This window comes from Eucyclogobius newberryi, unplaced genomic scaffold, assembly GCF_026437365.1.
Source record: "Eucyclogobius newberryi isolate DKJ021-1_F unplaced genomic scaffold, fEucNew1.0.hap1 SCAF_22, whole genome shotgun sequence".
NCBI lineage: Eukaryota > Metazoa > Chordata > Actinopteri > Gobiiformes > Gobiidae > Eucyclogobius > Eucyclogobius newberryi.
In genome coordinates, this window is record NW_027315857.1 from 3,767,733 (window position 1) to 3,785,548 (window position 17,816).

The 17,816-nt window shown below is 41.3% G+C and overlaps 2 protein-coding genes across 2 annotated transcripts in view; one reads left to right on the forward strand and one right to left on the reverse strand.

Moving 5' to 3' along the window:
* Positions 1-3,948, forward strand: part of LOC140372047 (urea transporter 1) — a 40,434-nt gene extending 36,486 nt beyond the window's left edge. Inside the window, exons 7-8 of the mRNA XM_072459307.1 lie at positions 2,509-2,558; positions 3,748-3,948. Coding sequence (XP_072315408.1) covers positions 2,509-2,558; positions 3,748-3,930 — 233 coding nt within the window. The 3' untranslated portion in view covers positions 3,931-3,948. The remainder of the gene's footprint in view (positions 1-2,508; positions 2,559-3,747) is intronic.
* A 6,943-nt stretch (positions 3,949-10,891) lies between these two features.
* LOC140371790 (protein O-GlcNAcase) overlaps positions 10,892-17,816 on the reverse strand; it is a 57,489-nt gene continuing 50,564 nt past the window's right edge. Inside the window, exons 16-18 of the mRNA XM_072459000.1 lie at positions 16,969-17,158; positions 13,130-13,289; positions 10,892-11,038 (exon numbers count right to left, since the gene is read on the reverse strand). Of these exons, the coding sequence (XP_072315101.1) occupies positions 10,902-11,038; positions 13,130-13,289; positions 16,969-17,158 (487 nt within the window). The 3' untranslated portion in view covers positions 10,892-10,901. The remainder of the gene's footprint in view (positions 11,039-13,129; positions 13,290-16,968; positions 17,159-17,816) is intronic.

A 17,816-nucleotide genomic window follows, 5' to 3' on the forward strand; every position in this document is an offset into this window, starting at 1 on the left:
AAAGGAAATTCAGGTTGGCAAACGGGAGTGTCTACAGAGCCGCGGCGCGCGGCCGAAACTGCTGGGCTATTTGAGTTAATTAATTCATTAATAATACGATAAGGAGCTCAGGCTATGCACAGAAACAAGTCGGTTATGGAAAATACGTGAGTTTAATCATAAAAAGTGCATCAACACTAGAAAAGTCTTAAAAGCCAGTGTGTGGGGCAAAGGGAGGCGAGGAGAGCCGCGAGTAGAGCCCACTGCTCTGACTCACACCTTCGGACTAGCGAACCTTTGGACTAGTGAACCTTAAAATTTCTGAATTTTCGGACTAGTGAACCTTCGGACTGGTGGGCGGCCACCGGCGCCCCAGCGCCCTTAATAGACCATCCGCTGCTGCTCTAGAGGCTACTTTTTGGGTCTGTAGTTGAAACTTGGCGCTGCTGTTGCTTGGCATCTCCTCAGGGACACTTTGACTTCCAGCACAGCTTCAGCAGCAGAAGTGAGGGGGAAACGGACTTACTTGGATATATGTCGTCGATCCATCCATTTTCTACCGCTTGTTCCCTTTCGGGGTCGCGGGTGACTGGAGCCTATCCCAGTGACTTCGGGCCTTAGGCGGGGTACACCCTGGACAGTGGCCAACTCATCGCAGGGCCAACACAGAGACATAGACATTACAGACAGTTCACTCTCACATTCAGTCAGTAGGACCAATTTTTAGAGTCACCAATTTTTGCCTAACACATGCATGTCTTTGGACGGTGGGAGGAAGCCGGAGAAACCGGAGAGAACCCACGATAACACGGGGAGGACATGCAAACTCCACCCAGAGAGATCATGTGATGTTGGTCTGGTCCGGGAATCAAACCCATAATCTCCTTCTTGGGAGGCAAGAGCACTAACCGACTTTGCCACCGTGCAAATCTCGTAACAATTTAGATATAGTTGTGACACACTGTAATGTTCGATTGTATTTGTATCACTGCTTGCCTTGATTGCCCTGACCGCACCATATCACAATATTGTAATGCATACAATAGTCTATTGTACGATATAAAATCACTATTTTTCTTTTTCTTTGTTAAAACCACAACTTGCACAAACTTCAAATGAAATACACCCATTTTAATAATCAAAACAGTAAATATATCAAATATTTTGCATGAACAAGATTCCTTTCTGTTGGCAAGCAACGAAATGTTAACACTGTCCAAAAATAATTCTGTAAATTATACTAAAATTACTGAAAATTACTGCAATATATTATTGCAATATATCAATACAGTCGCCCACAATATCGATACTATGTCACCAAATTTAGTATCACAATATATCAGTATTTTGGCACATCCCTAGTATACAATGTAGATTTGTCAAATGTAATATAGCAATAGTCCGAGACATATTTGTCTGTACATAAATTATGTGTGATTGTGCTGCACCGTTTTCTCAGTTTGTCAGGGACCATATATAAAATCATTAATCTTTAAGAGAAAAGATGATCTGCACCAGATTTAGCTACTGCTACTTTCCATCTGCAGTAATAAATGGACACATTTCATTACAATTACAGCATGTTACATTCATCATTAACATTCGCTAAGTAAAATACACAACAACAAAAAAAATCTTTATCTAAAAATTACTAAATTAATTCAGACATACAACAAATACATCTAAAATCTAACTTGGCTGATGTTGGCACCGTTGATTATCTAGGAAGTGCTTTTTAAAATTTCACATGTATGCCAGGCTCCTAGTGCAGCCAGCCGCAGTGTTGTGAGTTTGCATCCCGACTCTCTTATCCCGCACTTCACACTGTCTTTCCTGTCCAATAATGCCTCTGGACGACAAAAAAATAAATAATTATGTGTGATTTTCAAGATATAATCCAGAGATATTATATTGAACCTTAAAATTATTTGTCATCTTAATCTTATGGTTTGAAGTCCTTTCAACTGACAAGAATCACGTCTTTAGAGTCGAATAACTTCACTTTGTGAGGCTGTTGTAGCGTCTGTTTGTGTTTCATGTGGATTGGCCCAGCAATTACAGATATATGAACCATAAACCAGGCCAAAAAATCTGACATTTGAAAGTTAAACAATTCATTTTACCAGATAATTCTGACCTGCTCAAGCCCTTTGAGGCAACAACTATGGTGATTTCAGTTGTAACAAAAATAAATTAAAACTGATGCACGATACAGAGGCGCCGGACCATCTTTATCAGGAATCCATATTATCATATTATCTGCAAACAATAACAACATAAATAGAATGAAGTGGGGTCTTTGGGGATGTTACAGAACAGAGATCCTTTGTTTTGAGACTTTTTTTTGAAACAGCCCTCATTGCAAATGTGGCTTTTGTCGTCAAGCTGGCAGTAGCAACGAGTGTGCCGTCACTTCGCACGCATGAATAGAGATTTTAGAACGCTGGTCCCATTCAGAGAAGGACAGAACACAGCACACATGTTCTGTTGTGATGTTTTTACATAATGCTTGTCTGCTCTTCTGTGCAGCCTTCTTCTCAGCGTACATGGACATCGCCCTGAGCAACCTCCTGGGAACAGTATGTATCACGGTTCACAGTTCACGGTTCTCTATCAAAGTTGAAACCACATATCATTATTCGTCCCAGGATTTCCTACTTAATTTATCACTTCAGGATGTTCCAGTTGGATCTTTCTGCCTGTTGCTCGATTTGGCTGATGCTAACCATAGCTGCAGCTAATCGAACTTTCCTTCACAAACAAATGAATGGTGAAGCCAATCCTCATACTGAAGTGTATGATATTCATGTCATGATATTTATGTTATTTATCTGCTCTCCTCACCAGTAACATGTAAAAAGGATGTTTAGTGTCACTAGAAATGTAATTGTACTTAGACTTTAACTCAGATGCCAGTCTTATACTTGAATTAATATTCGAAACATAAACAAAAGAAGGTTTACACACTGAACAAAAATGTGGCCGATGGGTTATTTTCTGGGTTATTGTGTCCTATTAGTTTAAATAGAGCTGAGGATCTCGATGGAAAATAAGTTCTTCACAGACACAAAGCTGTTTTGAATCCGCCCTGAGAAACTGCAGTGCTGGCTTGTTGGTCACATGCACATGGAACATTTTACACAAATGAATCTACTTTATAACATATTTTAGCTGAAACTTTTCACAATTGACCTGTCTAGTGCGCAGTACTTTTCAAGGTGCATTGTGGGAAATGTTTTACTTTTTCATCTAATGGAGACTCGGATAGCACAAAAATTGCATAAAATCTAAATAGCACAATGTGCACAATAGCCCACTGTTACCACCCTCACAGCACGCAGAGAGAGAGAGAGAGAGAGAGAGAGAGAGAGAGAGAGAGAGAGAGAGAGAGAGAGAGAGAGAGAGAGAGAGAGAGAGAGAGAGAGAGAGAGAGAGAGAGAGAGAAGAGAGAAGAGAAAGAGAAAGAGAAAGAGAAAGAGAAAGAGAAAGAGAGAGAGAGAGAGAGAGAGAGTGACTGACTGACTTGAAAACGGAAGTTACTGGCCCCAACCTGGCGGCGACCGAGACCGGCACAGCTAAGGCAATAATTTTCTCTCTTAGGTCCAAATCCGCTCTCTTGTCCCTAACCCAGATTCTGAAGCATATCGAGAGCCGCCATATAATTATTGTCTTTTTGGGCCGCCACGAGGGCCGCCATGTTGGAGCCAATTCTGACTTCCTTGAGGCAGCGGGGGTTTGATCTAATACTGTTGTGTACATTGTGTGCAGGTCGGGCTCCCAGCATGCAGTTGGGGGGCAACTATTGTGGGCACACTAATGATGCTGATGACCGGGACTTTAAAGGCATACCGCATCCCCACTGGTCAGGTCAAGTCACCTGAGCAGAACCTGCGCTCTCAGAACCAATGGGAGGCCGGCAGCCCTTCGGATAGAGAGAGCACTGATGTCTAGTTTAGCAGCACCGCCCACTGTTGGTCAAGTCCTTAAATGTTCCCTTTATTAAATCATGCTGCCATGATCTGGGCCTCTGTGCTGTCCTTCAGACCGGCTCACTCTAGCCATTGGCAGGATTTTGTGACAAGAAACTAGACTATACATAACATTAAGTATGTAAAGAAGCTTGGCAGGCTAACACTTGGAGTTCAACGACCAGAAGAACTGTCTTCTGGTTGTCATCTCTCTACTGAGAGATGATCGCGGACTTCAGGAAAGTCACAGCCCTCCCTATAGCTCCCCCTATCACAGACTCCCCCATCACCACCATTGTCTTCTTCCGCTTCCTCAGCACCACTATCACCCAAGACCTCAAGTGGGAGCTCCCTATCAGCTCCCTCATCAAGAAGGCCCAGCAGAGGATGTACTTTCATGGAATGCCAAGCTGACAGAGCAGATGATGGTGCAGTTCTACACGGCCTTCATTGAGTCCATCCTCACCCCCTCCAACACTGTGTGGTATGCTGGAGCCACAGCCAGGGACAAACAAACACTACATTGTGCACTCTGCTGCTGTGAAGGTGATCGGCTGCAGACTTCCATCTGTAGGACCTGTACGTCTCCAGGGCTCTGGGACGAACAGGTCGGTTCACAGCCTCACCCTGGACACGGACTATTTGAGCCACTCCCCTCAGGCAGAAGGCACCTGTCCATCCGGACCAGAACCTCGCACACAAGAACAGTTTCTTTCCCTCTGCCGTTGGACTCATGAACACTTCCAAACACCATATTTAATCACCCGCTGCACTGTTCACTTTCTGCACTACATCTATAAATTCAACTGTCAATATTGTGTACATAGTAAACCTATTTTTTTTTCTTTTTTTATCTTATTGCCTATTTTTTATATTTTATCCTATAGCAGATTTAAATTGTTTGTCTTTTTTGACTTATATAGGTTGTTTTATTATTGTTCATTGTTTCATGTTGCACCAAATCACCAAGTTCCTATGTTTGTGAATTCTATTCATTGACAATGGAAAGCCAAACCTTTTTGGATTCTGATTCTGTTTGTATGTATCTGTCTGTGAAACCAAACAACATGAGTGTAGGATATGCAGATGACCTCTCCATGTTGCCATGGTGACAGGAATGAGGGGAGTTTTATGACCCTCTGCAGGAGCAGAAAACGTGAGCGAACGAACGGAGACGCTCCGAACGCTGGAAATAACTTTTCCATCGAATGACTTCTTTTTGGATTAAAATGAACTTATAGTCATTTTCTCTCCAAGACAAAAGCTAAAACTCTCGCTAAATCTCTTCTCTTATCAAGCTGACACAGCAGTGTTGATTGGTTGAAACCTCAGCAGAGAGACAAAGAGAACAAATCAGTTTGATTCGAGTTTCCATCGGAGCTCCATCGGGGTCCAACCAGGAAGGTCCATGACACCGGACCTTGGGAGAAGGCCTCTGGCCTAGCTAGGCTAGGCTAAGCTAAGCTAAGCTACTGGACCAAGACATTCCAGCACCACAAGCTAACTTTTTCTCCCAGAACTAAGAATTCTGTGCCCGTTTTTAAACGTAACTGATCTCCTCAGGATCACAGCTTCTGGTTCCGTTCGTATAAATGCACTTCACTGGCTGGCTGATAATATAATCTTAGAATCAACTCCAACACACAACTAGATAGATCTGGAACAAGCATGTCTAGTGTTTGCATCTGTAAACTGACTCATTTGCATATTTCTAATTCATATTTATCTGTTTAATTATTCGGTCATTAAATCTTCATATGCCACATTTGGTTAAGTGTTTATTCATTTCCAGAAATGTCACGGTTACGTTCTCACAAACCTTCAGATCAATGAGCAAATTCATTTTTAAAATGAAATTTCCCCATGTGGGACAATAAAGGATTATCTTATCTTATAAATTAATTAATTTAGATATTGATTATAGAGTTATTAATGCCGACTATACGGCTGGTGCCCCAATCTACTCTTAAAATATGATATCAAACATACCTGCCATGCACTGGCAACCCGGGAGGTTGCCAGTGCATGGCAATTTACTATATTTACTATAAATTATGTCAAAATCTTCCCAATCCTGTGTGTGGTCATTCTGTCTTGTCTCACCCATACTGTTACTGTGTCAATTCACATTTGGGATTAAACTGGGACAAAACCCAGAACTAAACCTAGACTAGACCAGCACCAAATCCTAGTCTATATCAGGACTAAACATAGCCCGCAGTTACAGGACCAAACCAGAACAAGTGTGACGACAATCAATGTACATTATTTGCATTTTACTTTTTTTTTTTTAAATGTCTGTTAACTAAAAAAGTTGAAGTCAGTTGTAAGGGCAAACATCTTTAATCTTATTGTTTTTTCCTCATAAAAGTTGAATTCATTGACTTCAGGGACACATGAGGTTTAAGGAACACAGGGAGGACAGTGGCTCTACAACTTCCCCACTGTTTTCTACACAAGACGTCATCTGGTACTGCTTGGTTTGAATAGGCTTGTTTGAGATAAACTGTCTGATGAATAGAGCTAGAAAAACACTTCAACAGCCTCTGCCTCAGATTAGCTCACTAAAACACAGTGCTTATATTCATTTCCTGCAATTGTTCTATAAAATAAATGTGTATTGCCAAAGTGCCACAAACCACAACCTCTTGATTATGAAATAGACTTGCACTGCTCTTGTGGATTGTTTCAACATGAGATAAGCTCTAAGCAACACCTTGCCTTGCTCATGAGTCTAAAAAGTGTATACTGATATATTAAATGGACTTCTTTGGAAAACATGCTCTGCCTTTACAGTCCCATTAAGGTTTGAATCCAGATCTAAAAGTAGATTGCTGCTTTGAAGACAAGGAAGAGGAGGCTGAGGGCATTTTGTGATCACAGACCAATCGCCTGAGCATTTACTGCAGACAGGTGGTCGTTCTCCCGCCCAGTTGGCTTTGCTCATTGGAATCTCATGAGCTTTCCGGTACTGCAGATCTGGTGACATCAGCGCGAGCCAACTCTAACCGGAGTGCACCATGTTCAGATCAACATGTAACGGATTGTAACTACACAGTTCAAGCTCATCCCAAACAAGCTTAGTAATATACAGCAAACTCCCTGTCTCCATTCTCTGATTGGTCTAACAAAAAAGACCCCAAATAAATCCAACCTCTTACCTCAGCCTTACCAGACTTAGTTTCTTTGAATAGAATACAATGGGAATTACATCAGGCTTAGTGGATGATAGTTTTAAAGGCAATCCTCTTATTGTTAGTGCTTTCTCATGGTAAAGGTCCTATATTCTGCTCAACATTTTTTAATTGTAACATCGGTAGTTGTTTCTTATCAAAAACATACATGGAGTTGTATTTTTTTTTAAAGTATGTATGAATTACTTATTTTCTATACTAGATTGTAGTTCTGTAACGTTCTCCAGAAGTGTTGTACAAGCACAACACAGGACCTTCTGTGTGTAAAACTCACAGTGCAGAGGGGCAGCCTTTTTTAACATTCAGAGAGATACATTCACACATTTATCTTCATTTGTGTGCATTTGGTTCTGATGACACACAAAACATATTTGTATGATTGAAAAGAACACTGCAAAAACAACTATAGACAAGAATTAAATCATTAGATATTTGTTGATTTGAGTTCTGATTAGTTAATTCAGCTCATATGAAACTAGATTATTTGGCAAGATACAGTTCAATATTTCAATATCAAGTTGTAATCCAAGTGTTTTAAAGCCTGTTCACCAGTGGCGGCTCGCCCATAGGGGGCGCTGCCCCACCTGACCTGACTGCCTTTTTTTTATTTTATTTTTATTTTAAAATGATCTCTCATTTTGAAAAAAAGAACCTGTTAATTAGATGCTATTGATGATTTTGCTTTATGGGTGTACAACTCTCCAGAATTACAATTACTTTCACTTTCACGTTCCACTTTTAAAACGTGAACGTTTATCATGTTTGGTGTAGTAGTCAATAGGCCGTCTTGCCGGGGCGCTTATTCGATCAGCCCCATTGTGCTGTATTTAAGCCAATGGCTCCCATGTTGCTAGGCAAAAAAGAATATACATCCGCCAATCATCGTCGAGGAATTTTATGGGTTTGGGGCGCTGAAGACTAGCGCCCCAAAGTACCAAGATGCACCGCTGCAGCTGCAACAGGTGTTTTCATTCAAGCAGCGACGGTCTGACATGTATAGATATGTACTGTCAAAGCTCATGCTGCATGATTACCCGTACTATAGCTCGAATTTACTTAATGACTCTCAAGGTATGAGAAATTATTAAGACCACCCGCTTTACTGCGCGTCTACTCCCCCTAGGGGAGAATATTAGGTTGAGAAGTTAGCCTGAAAAGCACCAAAATGCAGGAATTCACATCTACGAAATTCAAATTATAAATAGCCGCCACTGTTGTTCACCTTCAGTATTTGAATTTCCTTCACTTAACAGCTAACTCTCTTCACCATTAGCAGCTGTCATTTAGTCTGACATGACTTTAAATTATACACTGTAAAATACTAAAGCTAAGGTGTGCTAAGTAGTTTGACAGGTTGACATGCTTTTTTCATTCACATTCTCATACAAAACTTTTTTTTTAAGACTTCTAACACCTTCTATTAAACAGTTAGTTTATAATATTGCAATGGCAGCAGTCCATCTCTGAAACCTATGGAAGGACTGTTTACTTTAAAAACAAATGACACTGGATGTAAGGGTGTTAAACATGAATACAGACCATCATAGTACTCCACAGTAAAGGTGAAGTTCATTCAATCACCAGACTTAGGGTTAAGGCAATCACTTTTTGTAGTCTACTTTATTGTGCAGTTGGCCAACATTTAATCAAAAATATTGTGAACAGGCTGCACACCAGTGGTGCATCTTTTATCTTACGTCATTGACATTTTGCTGGAGCCATCTTTTTTGAAGGCATTTTTGTACCGCTCAATATGATAAGGGTTATTTTCATTTCTTGCATCGATAACTATAATTATGTAGATAATGTAGAGAGGTGGCCTACATTCTAAGAATCCAAGAAATTGATTTAGAATAAAATTTTATTTTTAAATTCATGTGATGTGATTTGATAACGTGAAAATAACATTTATTTTTTATTCCACCTTCCCCTCTTAAAAAATGCCAAGGAAAGTTTGCGAAACAACTTATTAAATGTTTCAACATGAATTGCAAACTTCACATGTACACAAACTAAAACCAGAACTAAACTGGGACTAAAACTAGAACTGAACCAACAAAGCTCTAGAACAGGAAAAGCTTCAGTTAGAATTAGTAAGATCATGTCCGTCATTTAAATTTCTGTTTATATTTGTTTTTGCAGTGACATAAAAGTTACAAAAAGTGCCTTATTGTCTTTGCTAATAATAAAACAAATATACAAATATTAGTGCCAATGTCTTTGTTAAAAAAGTGGACATTCGTGGGAGTGTGCTTCTTCTTTTGGTTTTGAATTCAAAATGACAACACTTGATGCATTGAGACAGTATTATTTACAACAATATTCACATTTATCAAAAACGGAGAGGTATTTTTCCAAATGAAAAGGGCTTGTAAACTATTGTGTATTTTACTGCATATATTCCATGCACAGAGTGAGTGAGTGCATGCTTGTTTTTAGAGCCAAAGAGAGGGAAAGGTATTGCATTAAAAGATGGAGAAATGTCTGTAGCATTATGAGGCCTAAATGTCCATGTGATGCAATTTCATGCATGTAAACATTAAGATGTGAGTCGCGAGCGCAGTGTGGACAGAACCCAATGCTTTTTTCAGAGTCACTGATTCAGTGAGCAGGAATAACACAGCCCTGAGCAGGTTTAACTGTCTCACCTACTACACACTACCTACTACTACTTCTGGTATTTGGATCAATTCAGCAGAAAGCCAGAGGGCAATTGAGAAATATATGAAACCAGCACTTAAATTTGTGAAATGATGGGACGATACAACCTTTTTTTGAATTGTTATCTTACAGAGTACACGTTTAGGGCTGGGATAACCAAACACTGGAATATGTTTTTCCTCCAGAGCAGAAGAGAATATTGTGAATACATGGATTAGAACGGATGTATATCACCACATGCACTGTCAGATGGGAGGAAAGGAGCGGGGAAAGGAGTGGACCTGACTTCAATTCGGACCTTTAGCCAAAAAGTTTGAGAACCCCTGATTTGGGGTCGTTTTGGATACCGATCCTCAATAGTTGTCTCATATGAGTCAAGGCATTTCAATTCTCATTCTTTTATACTATTAACATATAAATCAAAACCAAGGGATATATTGAAAAATATAATATAATGTATTGATGGTCAACACAGTGGACCATTCAGATGGGTTTTAAACAATAATGTTCAGTCTGTGTCATAGTGCAATATGATTAGGATTGTAGTGGTAGAATGACTTAAATTTGAAGTGAAAAGTACTTCGTATGATCAACAAAAATACGTCTGTGGGTCACATTAGCCATAGTTTGGACACCCCACCCTAAACAATGTTACTCTTTTAAGAAGGGTTTCAAATAGACAAAGAGTCCAAAACAACACACACACACACACACACACACACACACTCACACGCACACAAACAAACAAACAAGTTTTTAACTAAAACATGGCTTGACAAAAACTTGGGCAATGTTGTTCTAACCTAACTTGAAACTCTGACACTAAAGCGGTGGTTTTGTTCCAGTTTAGCGTTTGCAAACACTTCTCTTCTGCAGGGCCAAAGAGAGCTACCTCTCTTTGGCCCTGCAATTGACAAAACTGACAGAGATCATCAGTCTGAGTTTATCTACATTAATCTGTCCACAAAGGCTCACTGGTTAGAGGTGGTGCTCTCTTGGCTGTGCTTTGTGTGCAGTGGTGTGTGTGTGTGTGTGTGTGTGTGCGTGTGTGTGCTTGTGTGTGCGCAGTGGTGTGTGCGCGGGTGTGCGTGGGCGTGGCTCAGAGCAGACGTCCCATAACCACGCCCTCCCTGCTCCGGGCCTCTCCTCTTAAGATCTCCAAGAAGCCTAGTTTGGTCAGGAACTCCAGCCGCTGGCGGTCAGTGGGCTGGACCTCACAGAACACTCCCTGTGAACCTGGGGCACAACAAGAAAAACATTACAATCATTAAGTTTTATTTATTTGTTTATTTATTCATTTCGAACATGTAGATAGACACACTTACAATTAATCCTATATCCAGTAAAAAGTATATATATAGTGAGAAATGTCAATAAAAAAATGATTCATACAAAACAAACATCCCCCTGTTCTCCGTAGTAATAATGATGTAATGAGTGATTTTCTAGTCATTGATCATTAAATAACACATACAATACAGGAAAGCAGGTTGATTTGTCACATTCCAGTTTCCATCAGTTACACTCCTGATACTATGTTGAGAATTATTTGCTTACATTTTCTCGTACTCCCGGAGCACCCCCCAAAGGACACCCTGAGGGACACGGTCGAAAACCTTCTCCAGATCCACATAGCACATGTGGACTGGTTGGGCAAACTCCCATGAACCCTCGAGCACCCGATGGAGGGTATAGAGCTGGTCCTGTGTTCCATGACCAGGATGAAAACCACTCTGCTCCTCCTGAATCCGAGGTTCGACTATCGGTCGGATTCTCCTCTCCAGTACCTTGGAAAAGACCTTACCCGGGAGGCTGAGGAGTGTGATCCCTCTGTAGTTGGAACACACCCTCTGGTCCCCCTTCTTGAACAGAGGGACCACCACCCCGGTCTGCCAGTCCAGAGGCACCGTCCCCGAACGCCACGCGATGTTGCAGAGACGTGTCAGCCAAGACAGTCCTACAACATCCAGAGACTTTAGGTACTCAGGGCGGATCTCATCCACCCCCGGAGCCCTGCCACCGACGAGTTTGCGAACAACCTCAGTGGCTTCAGCTTGGGTGATGGATGAGCCAGCCCCTGAGTCCCCGATCTCTGCTTCCTCTTCGGAAGACGTGACTGAGGGATTAAGGAGGTCCTCAAAGTATTCCTTCCACCGTCCGACGACATCCCCAGTCGAGGTCAGCAGGTCTCCACCCGCAAAGTAAACGGTGTTGGTGAAGCACTGCTTCCCCCTCCTGAGGCGCCGGACGGTTTGCTAGAATTTCTTTGGGGCCAACCGATAGTCCTCCTCCATGGCCTCCCCGAACTCCTCCCAGTTTTTACCTCTGCGACAGCACGAGCTGCGGCTCGCCTGGCCTGCCGATACCTGTCGATGACCTCAGGAGACCCACAAGCCTTTTATTCATTATATGTATAAATATTCCCATTATGGAGCTTTTAACCATATTATGATAGTTTTCCCTTCTCATGTAATCAGTCAAAATTATGAGTGATTCAAACATGTTTGAGTAATCTTTATTACTGTGAAACGGTTTATTTTAGAGTGGTTTATGCATCAACACAGTTCACCAGGGCTTGAGAGTAATTCCATCCCATCATCCCAGGACAATCAGAACATTTCTCAGGGGGGGTTTCGGAATGGACACAGCCCCCTCCCTTCAGTCATACCGCGTGAGGTGTGTGAGAGGTCTGCGAGGGATCTGTGCTATTATTATTGGGAGTGTCTGCAGAGCCGCGCCGTGCGGCCGAAAAAGCCATGTTATTTTTGTGCCGGCCGCGCGCCGCGGCTCCTGAAACTGCGCCGCTCTTTGACCGCGTTTTAGCGCCGTTTTAGACCGCGCCGGGTTAAGGTTAAGGTTAGCCATGAGGCTATAACGGGCTATAAGGGAAATGCCGCGGTCCCTGAAACTGCCGCCACGGCCATTATTATTACTCAATGTTTCATGTTGCACCTTATCTCCAAAGCAAGTTTTTTCCCTTTACCTTCTTGTCTGATTTCAAGTGTTTTTCTTGTATTTTTTGGGTACAAATATGGTTAAGCAGCATCTTACATATGTCACAGTTTTAAAGAAATAAACTTGCAGAAGAGTAAAAAGTAAACAAAGATCAGTGAGCCGTTATCGTGCAGAATGTGGGGAGCGGTGAGACTGTCAATGGTGTCCTGTCCTCGTGAGAAAAAAGATTACTCCAATATGCTCCATTCCAATTACATCTTTGAGTCTTTTAATGAGAAGATAAATCAATTATAGATTAATAACTAAATGTTATTATATAAACATATAGAAGACACTGTAGTTATAGTAGTTTTAGTAAAGTAGAGCTCTAACCGTTGGCTTTGAGGGCAGTGAGCAGCGCGGTGAGCAGAGAGCGGCTCACGCTCACGTCAACCAGCTCAGGCAGGGCATCCAGGCGAAGCTGAGAGGGAAAGTGATACAGCAGAGAGTCTGGGTACTCCCCCTGGTCTTCCAGCATGTGCTCCACTAGCTCCTACACACGCACGCACGCACACACACACACACACACACACACACACACACATGATACAGAACAGGAGGAAAAAATATTAATTAATTATTTGAAAACCATTGTTTCTAGATGCATACATATTTTATACAATGTTGTAATAAGTTTGCCTACCTCTGTTTTACAAATATTATGCATTATTTCTATTGTTATTGGCCTTTAAACATGCTCTTGAGTACCTTTAATTTGGCATCTCATCTTTAAAGACAAAAACATTTTGATCTCTGCTGTTTCCCCTGAGACTAGCTGAGATTCATCTACTGGCTCCACAGAGAATCAACCCATTTCAAGCTGCTTTGGGCTCAGCAGCCCACTAAAAACGTCCAAACACACATGAGTACAGTGGAAGCTTATTTAAGTCAACAACTAATTGTAATAAAAATAAGTCAAATAATCAAAGCTTTGCTTTGAGATTCGCCATCTCCTGTGAGCCCTCCGCAAAGAGACGGAGGATCGCAGAGAGTGCCTCTGGTCGTTGTGGGTGACAGAGGAGTATTGACTCTTGTGGGGTTTATAACATTGGCCGTCACAGAGGTTTTTTTTTTTGTCTTTTTAGTTGTAAAACTAACAGGAATGTGGGACTTTTTGGTTGCACTATAAGAGCGATAATATTCAAAAACATCAGAGTTTCAAAGGGCTCCTGACTATTTGTAGTCATCAACACATTTTCATAAGACGACCTTAAGTACAAATCTGTGCGTAAGAACGCTTCATGAATGAGGCCCAATGTTAGAACATGAGTAAAAGCACATAAAAGTACATTTTGCATAATATGTGTACTTTAACAACTTCAACACCCTCTTTATACCTGCAGTTTACTCCAACAGCTAAACCGCAGTAGCAGGGTTATCACGCTGGAAATCAGTTTTCCAGGACTTTGCTTTATTTTTTTGTAATCACAACACATTACCACATTTATTACACAGTTTTTTTATAATAATGATATTGTCTAAGGCTATACCCAAACATTACAATGATTGAATTTATCAATCAATTACAGGCAAAAACACAAAATCTATGCATTCCAGACGATAAATTGCACCTTTTTTCATAGTTTTGGCCGTGGTGCGACATATAGTCCGGAGCAATTTATATGTGAGATTATTCGTAATTATCACACTGGCAACCGCATTTCACATGTTGATTATTTTTACACTGACAACCGCAAGAGGGCGCTCTAGGCTCTAAGCGATACAGAAGAAGAATCTGCACTTCCTCTACCTCCGGAGTTTGTGGAGTTGTTTAGAAGTGACACAGAGGAAGAACAATTCAATGGATTTAGTGATTTGGGGTAAAACTGATGCTTTAGTAAACTTGTTACCATGTTCTTTATGCTATAGTTATCTGAATAACTGTTAATATGTTACGTTAACATGCCAGACAGTTACCACAGTTTGTTGTCTGTGCGTCATGTAGCTGAAGGTGTTAGCGTTAGCATACGTACACCTATTCACCATGTTCTCTAATTCTCTAGTTATTATTTTAAATTGCATTGCAAGATGAAATGTCTGTTCTTGGTCTTAGATTTTATCAAATAAATGTCCCCAAGTGGGACTTACATATGTTTTTTTTCTTCTCTATTATGTACTTTTTTGGCTTGTGCAATTTATACTCCAGAGTGACTTATAGTCCGGAAAATACGGTAATGTGATATTCATTAATCCAATGAAGCAAAATATATATTTTCTGGAAAATCTGTCCTTTTTATCATTTTCCATGAGTTTTCCGGGTCTGGAAGACAGGCCAATGTTTTCCAGGTATTCCAGGCACACAAGCACAGGACCCTACATGAGACCTACATGAGAGCATATGAAGCTGGATCCCGTGCCCCCTCCTCAGCCTCTTTTGTTTGGGTAAACTCCAGACTGTGATAATGCTGTGACGCTTGAGCTCCGTGCTGCACCCCACATCACTTAGTGTCAGAGTAAAGACTGGTCCCTGGTGTGGACGGGACTTCATCACAGTGCAAAGCGCACCATCACGTCAGCCGGAACTAAAATAATCTTTTTCAAATGATATTCCTTTTAACTTTCAAAGATAATTTGAAACGTTTATCAAATTTCTGAATATTAATCTGGATTAGAGGGACTAGTTTAAATGTATAAGCAATTTCTGATCTGATCTGAACTTTTTTTTAAAGGACTTCAAACCATAAGACTAATATGACATGCTTGTGGACCAAATCCGGCGGGGCTCTGGCGGGGCTTTGAAGTGGCTCTGGTGTGGCTCCTGTGTGGCTCTGAAGTGGCTCTGAAGTGGCTCTGGCGTGGCTCTGGCGTGGCTCCGGCGGGGCTCTGAAGTGGCTCTGGTGTGGCTCTGGTGTGGTTCTGAAGTTGCTCCGGTGGGGCTCTGAAGTGGCTCTGAAGTGGCTCTGAGAATCTTCTCTGCTGTTTTTAAGTGCATAAATCTTCTCCAGACTTGGTCCATGCTTCTCTGTCATTTTATCACAATCGGTACAACTGCTTGCTGAGATTTACCATCAGGCCTGTTTATGTGTGTGGAGAAAATTGACCTTACACTGTTGAGTGGTGGCACAATCTACTGGCTGCAAGAGGGAATTACACCATTGGCAGTGAACTAGGCAGCGTAACTTTATTCTGAAACATGAGATGCCAAACTAAAGGTACTCAAGAGCATGTTTAAAGGCTGATAACTACAGAAATAATGCATATTTAACCTTTAAATCGCCCATAGTTACATAGGCTCCGCCCACTATCTAGAATGTGAACCATGAATGTGAATGCAACCATGTAATCAGTGTGTTTTGAGGGGTAAAATTGCAATTTTCATTTTCAAAATGAATTGTTATAGAATACAAAGACACACGCAGAGCACAGACATCTGATATACGGGTCTGCAGTTTAGAACCTGCCGTATTGAAATGAGACTTTCTTGGCGGGTCAAAAGACAACATGTGCATCACTACCACTTTTCTCTACCCTTTGCCCGAACCACACAAAAACAAATAGGAATATCTGTGGCTGGAGTAAAACTCTTTAGATTATGATTTAAAAGCATCAACTAATGTCTAGATATATAAGAAACAGTTTAAAGCAATAACAATCAAATCATATGAATCAAAAAAGAGAAAAAAAAGACTCAACCATTGAAGTGTGACATGTAAATACAGTGTGTGTAAAACGTAAAACAAGTTGTCTAAAGAAATGTGTCCAGAACCATCTTGTGTTTTTTTTATTTTATTTTTTGTGTTAGGGGCAGATATTTATATGATTACTTTTTCTTCTCTCTGCTCCTTTTCGATTTTGACGATAATTTATGTTAAAGTAAATAACACACAATTGAAATAAAGAATAATAATAATAATTTATGGGTAAATATCTCATGTTACAACGTGGGCACCTGCGGTCAGGTGCGGCCGGTGTATTTTCTTCGTAAACATCGTATGTTTATTCGGGAGCGCTGTATAGCCCGAAAAGTACAGCACTTAATCATAATGGAGCAGTGTTGTCAGTCCAAACCAAATATTGATCTATGCTGAAGATTTAACATACTAAAAAGCTGCACACCTTTCCCAGAAGTGCTAAAAAATATACTAATAAATCTCGATAGTGCATATTCTCTAGTTCTCCTGCAGCTAAACACAGACGTGGCTCACACTCTCACACCTCCTCCTCCCACATACCTGTGCGTTGATAAGTGCGCTGCCGGCTCGTGGGGGATACTTGTCCCTCATGGCGGGGATCCAGCTGGCCTGATACCTCTTAGTGAAGGAGCGCACGTCCAGCATCCCCAGCACACAGCCACACACGCCCAGCTCGTCCTCCAGGATGAAGCTGTACTCAGGGCACAGAGCCAAACAGGGCCCCAGACACCTGCCCCCAACATGGCCCCAGAGAGGAGACGGTTACATATTATTACTATGTGTTATTTAATGTACTCTCCTGTATCTCTTCTCGATGGTTTTGATGTCATTTCTTATAAATGTATTTTTGTGCCGTCAAATAAATGTTTCCAATATAAATAGTCAATATATTACTTTGCGCTTTATGACATGGTGCGTTATCCTGTTGGAAGTAGCCATCAGAAGATGGGTACACTGTGGTCATAAAGGGATGGACAAGGTCAGAAACAATACTCAAGTTTTGACACAATGCTCAATTGCTTTTAAGGGGCCCAAAATGTGCCAAGAAAATATCCCCCACACCACTGCGCCACCAGCACCAGCCTGAACCGTTGGTACAAGGCAGGATGGATCCATGCTTTCATGTTGTTTACGCCAAATTCTGACCGGACCATCCGAATGTCACAGCAGAAATCGAGTCAGAAATCAGACCAGGCAACCTTTTTCCAATCTTCTATTGTCCAATTTTGGTGAGCCTGTGCGAATTGTAGCCTCAGTTTCCTGTTCTTAGCTGGTCTTCTGCTGCTGTAGCCCGTCTGCCTCAAAGTTCGACGTGTTGTGCGCTCAGAGATGCTCTTCTGCAAACCTCGGTTGTAACAAGTGGTTATTTGAGTTACTGTTGCCTTTCT